Source organism: Camelina sativa, chromosome 15 (genome assembly GCF_000633955.1).
Source record: "Camelina sativa cultivar DH55 chromosome 15, Cs, whole genome shotgun sequence".
NCBI classification, from domain to species: Eukaryota; Viridiplantae; Streptophyta; class Magnoliopsida; order Brassicales; family Brassicaceae; genus Camelina; species Camelina sativa.
In genome coordinates this window covers 19,556,096-19,562,421 of record NC_025699.1, presented here as the reverse complement: position 1 = coordinate 19,562,421, position 6,326 = coordinate 19,556,096, and the positions used below count along the sequence as shown (strand labels likewise).

The window sequence follows — 6,326 nt, the reverse complement described above, 5'->3', positions numbered from 1 at the left end:
TTATTATCCATTTTTTTCAACTATTATTATCCATTTTTGTGATCAATCATGTATTAAAATAATTTAAATATCTGTGGTCTAATAAGTCATTTAAACATCAAGACGCCGTTTTGTGTATTATAGACTAGATTATGGTCAGTGTTACAACACAAACTAAATTGATGTTTTTTTCCTTTTTAAAATTGGAAATTATAACTTTTTATTGAAAAAGTAAGTGATGATAATAGAAAAATACATTTATGTCTTATTTTTATTAAATACCTATTATAGTTAAGTTATATTTTTGAATATGAGTTGATTTTATAAAATCTTATACCACACAATGACATTTTTGCTACAATTTATTTAAAAAGTAAATTTAGTTAGATGCAGGAAAATATTATTATATAAAATTAATATAGTTATAATTAAGTTGATTATACAATTGCAAATTACAGTTACAATAGAATTTATGTCGTAATGCAGTTGTCAATATGTAGAATAAATAATAAAGTTTTATAATCAAATTTGCAAATATCTAGAGATATCAAACCTTATTTAAATTATATGACCATATGATCTTAACACTTTTGATTTAATATGTCGTCTATCTGAACTCATTTCATCATGTGACTTGTGAATTCTTATTTTTTTTCCTCTAACTAAAAATAAGATATTACAATTTGTTCTTTTCACTTTTTATCAATCAAAGATGTGAGGTAAAAAGTATATGATTAATATCAAATTAATATGGTAAGTTAAAGGTAAAATATTACTTATTAATTTTGATTGGTTATTAAATATTTTTGAAATATATTAAAAGATTTTTGGTTTTACAAAGTAATTAAATTGCAGAGATTAGTATTTGACGCTTTTAACTATTAACGACTGTATTGATTATTGATTTTTTTCCTTAAAATCTATATTTGTAATGAAAATTTGATAGAGTATTTTTATTATCTACTTCCGTAATATTACTAAAAAATTATTGTTGATTTTTTGAAAATTAAATTATATTTTTTTGAAGATAGGAAAACTTGTAAAAAAGTAATTGAATAGTTTTATTTCTTGTTGTAGTAGTAGTAGTAGTTGGTATCCTTAAATGATCTTAATTCTCAAAAGACAGTCCAACAACTTAATAAGTTACCCTTAAAAGATGTTATAATCCTCAACAAACAAATTCGCAAGCCCAATATAATTATCTAAACATAACCAAGTAAAGACATGAGTGAAAATAAAAGAAAATGTTTCCCGTGTAAAAAAATTCCAAAATTCTTGTGGAGGAAAACAAAATCTATGGGAATTAAATTTAAACCTATATATAAAAAAAAAAAAATAATAAGAAGAAGAGAAAAACTGAAAAAGACACAAAAAGAAGGTTGAAAAAAGAAAAAGAAGAAAAGAAGGAACGTTGAGTAAACCAATAAAAAAAAAAAAGGAAGAATGGGCCAACACAACAGAGCCAATGTAAGTAGTAGTCTCTCTATCGTGTCTCCAGCTGTGTTTCCCACACTCTTTTCAAAACTCCCCCACCGACGATGGCATTCCCGTTATTTCTATCCTAACGGTCACACGTCCCTTACGTGGCTTGGCCACCCCTTTTTCTCTTTTCTCTCTCTCTTAATCTTTATCTTCTTCATCTTCTTATTATTATTCCTAATAATTCTCTCTCACTCTCTCTTCTCTGCTTCTATCATTCACAGTCATGGCCTCTTCCTCCATCACCATCACCATCATCACCTTCCTCTTCCTCTTCCTCCTCCACCACTCTTCCGCTAAAAAAACCTACATCGTCCGAGTCAAACACTCCGATGAACCAGACTCATTCCAAACTCACCACGATTGGTACACTTCCCAACTCCAATCGGAATCATCTCTCCTCTACACTTACACAACCTCTTTCCATGGCTACTCCGCTTACCTCGACTCCGACGAAGCCGATTCTCTCCTCCGCGACTCCGATTCGGTCCTCGACGTCTTCGAAGATCCAGTCTACACGCTGCACACCACTCGCACACCTGAATTCCTCGGTCTCAATTCCGAATTCGGTGTTTACACTGGTCAAGATCTCGGCTCGGCCTCTAACGGCGTCATAATCGGAGTTTTGGATACCGGTGTTTGGCCTGAATCTAAAAGTTTCGATGATACTGATATGCCTGAGATTCCTTCTAAATGGAAAGGCGAATGTGAATCTGGTTCCGATTTCGATTCCAAATTGTGTAACAAGAAGCTAATCGGAGCTAGAAGCTTCTCCAAAGGCTTTCAGATGGCTTCAGGAGGAGGTGGTTTCTCTAGTAAACGTGAATCTGTTTCTCCTCGCGATGTTGACGGACACGGAACTCATACTTCAACTACCGCCGCCGGATCCGCCGTTAGAAACGCTAGCTTCCTCGGTTACGCCGCCGGTACGGCTAGAGGTATGGCGACTCGTGCTCGTGTTGCTACTTATAAGGTTTGTTGGAGTACTGGTTGTTTTGGATCTGATATCCTCGCTGCTATGGATCGAGCTATACTTGATGGTGTCGATGTGCTTTCGTTATCTCTCGGTGGTGGTTCCGCTCCGTACTATCGCGATACCATTGCGATTGGGTCGTTTTCGGCTATGGAGAAAGGTGTTTTCGTGTCTTGCTCAGCTGGTAACAGTGGTCCGACTAGAGCTTCGGTTGCTAATGTTGCGCCTTGGGTTATGACTGTTGGTGCTGGAACGTTAGATAGAGATTTTCCGGCTTTTGCGAATCTAGGTAACGGGAAGAGACTTACCGGCGTTTCGCTTTATAGTGGTGTAGGAATGGGAACGAAGCCTCTTGAATTGGTTTATAATCAAGGGAATAGTAGTTCTAGTAATCTTTGTTTACCTGGTTCGCTTGATTCGACTCTAGTTCGTGGTAAGATCGTTGTTTGTGATAGAGGTGTGAATGCTAGAGTTGAGAAAGGAGCTATGGTGAGAGATGCTGGTGGTTTAGGGATGATAATAGCGAATACTGCGGCTAGTGGGGAGGAGCTTGTGGCGGATAGTCATTTGCTTCCGGCGATTGCTGTAGGGAAGAAGACTGGTGATTTACTTAGGGAGTATGTTAAGTCAGATTCTAATCCAACTGCTCTTCTTGTTTTTAAAGGAACGGTTCTTGATGTTAAGCCGTCCCCTGTGGTTGCTGCTTTTAGCTCGAGAGGTCCAAATACTGTTACTCCTGAGATCTTGAAACCTGATGTTATTGGTCCTGGAGTTAACATCTTGGCTGGTTGGTCTGATGCTATTGGTCCTACTGGTCTTGAGAAGGACTCGAGGAGGACTCAGTTCAACATCATGTCAGGTATTATTACTAACGTTTCACAGGTTAATGATGCTCAATTTTGAAACTTGGTTTTGGTTGCATATTCGAATTAGTGATTATCTGTGGTCATGAAATCTTGGGAGATTGGTTTGATCTGACATGAAAAGGGTCTGATTCTTGGGAAGTTTTAATTTTCACCCTTGAACAACATCAGTATGATGNATATCCTCGCTGCTATGGATCGAGCTATACTTGATGGTGTCGATGTGCTCTCCTTATCTCTCGGTGGTGGTTCCGCTCCGTATTATCGCGATACCATTGCGATTGGATCGTTTTCGGCTATGGAGAAAGGTGTTTTTGTGTCTTGCTCAGCTGGTAACAGTGGTCCGACTAGAGCTTCTGTTGCTAATGTTGCGCCTTGGGTTATGACTGTTGGTGCTGGAACCTTAGATAGAGATTTCCCGGCTTTTGCGAATCTCGGTAACGGGAAGAGACTTACCGGCGTTTCGCTTTATAGTGGTGTAGGAATGGGAACGAAGCCTCTTGAATTGGTTTACAATCAAGGGAATACTAGTTCTAGTAATCTTTGTTTACCTGGTTCGCTTGATTCGAGTCTAGTTCGTGGTAAGATCGTTGTTTGTGATAGAGGTGTGAATGCTAGAGTTGAGAAAGGAGCTGTGGTGAGAGATGCTGGCGGTTTAGGGATGATAATGGCGAATACTGCTGCGAGTGGGGAGGAGCTTGTGGCGGATAGTCATTTGCTTCCGGCGATTGCTGTAGGGAAGAAGACTGGTGATCTACTTAGGGAGTATGTTAAGTCCGATTCTAATCCAACTGCTCTTCTTGTTTTTAAAGGAACGGTTCTTGATGTTAAGCCGTCCCCTGTGGTTGCTGCTTTTAGCTCGAGAGGTCCAAATACTGTTACTCCTGAGATCTTGAAACCTGATGTTATTGGTCCTGGAGTTAACATCTTGGCTGGTTGGTCTGATGCTATTGGTCCTACTGGTCTTGAGAAGGACTCGAGGAGGACTCAGTTCAACATCATGTCAGGTATTATTACTAACGTTTCACAGGTTAATGATGCTCAATTTTGAAACTTGGTTTTGGTTGCATATTCGAATTAGTGATTATCTGTGGTCATGAAATCTTGGGAGATTGGTTTGATCTGACATGAAAAGGGTCTGATTCTTGGGAAGTTTTAATTTTCACCCTTGAACAACATCAGTATGATGACCTTTGGTCTGATTCTTGAAAACTTGATATGATTACATATTCAATCATTGGAGTTTGGGTTTGTTTTGTTTGACATGAAAAGTGTCTGATTTTTGTTAGGTACGTCAATGTCATGCCCACACATCAGTGGTTTAGCTGGTCTTTTGAAAGCAGCTCACCCTGAGTGGAGTCCAAGTGCTATCAAATCAGCCCTCATGACCACAGCTTACGTTCTTGACAACACCAACTCCCCACTCCATGATGCTGCAGACAACAGCCTCTCTAACCCACATGCTCACGGCTCGGGACATGTAGATCCCCAAAAGGCTCTCTCACCGGGTCTTGTCTACGACATCTCAACCGAGGAATACATTAGGTTCTTGTGCTCTCTAGAGTACACAGTAGATCACATTGTTGCGATAGTGAAACGACCAAGCGTCAACTGCTCAAAGAAGTTCTCAGATCCTGGTCAGCTCAACTACCCAAGTTTCTCGGTTTTGTTTGGAGGTAAAAGAGTTGTGCGGTACACTAGGGAAGTAACAAATGTTGGTGCAGCAAGCTCGGTTTACAAAGTGATGGTTAATGGGGCTCCTAGTGTTGGGATCTCGGTTAAACCATTAAAGCTTGCGTTTAAAAGCGTGGGAGAGAAGAAGAGGTACACAGTCACATTTGTTAGCAAGAAGGGAGTGAGTATGACGAACAAAGCTGAGTTTGGATCCATCACTTGGATCAATCCGCAGCACGAAGTAAGAAGTCCCGTTGCATTCTCTTGGAACCGGTTTTGAAACAAAATAACGAAACACAAATCTAACATCCCTAGTGATGTTTTTTATTTTAAGTTAATTTCCTCTTGGGATGATTTCGGTATCTAGATGATTGGGTTTAGGCTAAACAAAAACCCATCCAGAGCCGTAATGATAATCATCACGTAGTGGGAAGTGTTCATGTTTGGTTTTTGAGTCATTGAGTGTGTAGGTGAAGAAGGCATCCCAAAAAAAAAGTTCGGGATGGTAGAAGAAAATGTTGTCAGGAAAAGAATGTTGATGTCATTTGTGTTGCTTCAAGTTTTCCATTTAACTATTTTACTGATGAAATTGTCTTTTTAAAAAATTAATAAGCAACAAGAAAACGACGTCGTAATGTGTGAAATCACTCAAGAGTCTAGACAAAGAGCTGGAGGACATGACATGCCCTCAATACAAAATCACGTGAAGCTAACAAGTACTGATGACATATTATGAGTCTCTTGCAACATCCATGTTTACGGAGAAGTTTTAAAATATGCATCAACTTGGCATAAGCTAATACAACTAAAAGACAATAGATTTGACGCAATTGGGTATAATTGTTCAGCAACTGGATATAAACAACAATCAAAGAGTAGTGTGTTTCATGAGTAATCATCTTATTTGTTTCCTCTTCGGATGCTAATAAAAGAAAACAATGAAAGTTACTTCAAGTAATAGGGTTTTTTTTTTCTTTTTCAAGTCCTATATATTGGCATCCACATTTATAAGAACATAATATTAGTAATTAGAAGCACGTACGTATATACACTCATATATAATCTCTTAAGTAAAGAAATAGGTAAACAAAATTATAATGTTTAAATTACACTCATGGGTAATTATTTTGTGGCTAAAACAATGAGAGCATTTTCTTACTATGAAAGTAAGCTAATTATTTAGAAACGGGTAAGAGAGAATAAACGAAGATGAAAAAGGGTAATTTGACTTGCACACAACTATCCTCCGCCTTCACAAGTAATCAATCTCCCACACGGATACGTATGTTACTAAACATTTCACATTTTCCACATGGAATATTTTGTTTTATTCCCCTATAGTACCAATGAACTGCAAA

At 38.0% G+C, this 6,326-nt stretch overlaps 1 protein-coding gene across 3 annotated transcripts; it reads left to right on the top strand.

Moving 5' to 3' along the window:
• LOC104747208 (subtilisin-like protease SBT1.8) lies at window positions 1,542-5,557 on the top strand. 3 transcript variants are annotated; one of them, XM_019237148.1, is made up of 3 exons: window positions 1,591-2,467; window positions 3,479-4,301; window positions 4,584-5,557. In XM_019237148.1, the coding sequence occupies exons 1-3, from the start codon at window positions 1,685-1,687 to the stop codon at window positions 5,246-5,248; spliced, it is 2,271 nt and encodes a 756-aa protein (XP_019092693.1). In that variant the 5' UTR covers window positions 1,591-1,684; the 3' UTR covers window positions 5,249-5,557. The 3 variants fall into 3 exon arrangements, with proteins under 3 accessions (XP_010467108.1, XP_019092693.1, XP_019092694.1); XM_019237149.1 differs by having other exon boundaries at window positions 1,591-2,498; window positions 3,510-4,301; XM_010468806.2 differs by lacking the exon at window positions 3,479-4,301 and having other exon boundaries at window positions 1,542-3,290.

Excerpts from the sequence above, each read along its gene's own strand:
- LOC104747208 (XM_010468806.2), top strand. The coding sequence starts at position 1,685 with ATGGCCTCTTCCTCCATCACCATCACCATCATCACCTTCCTCTTCCTC. Across the intron at positions 3,291-4,583 it reads TCAGTTCAACATCATGTCAG|GTACGTCAATGTCATGCCCA; the intron begins GTATTATTACTA and ends GATTTTTGTTAG.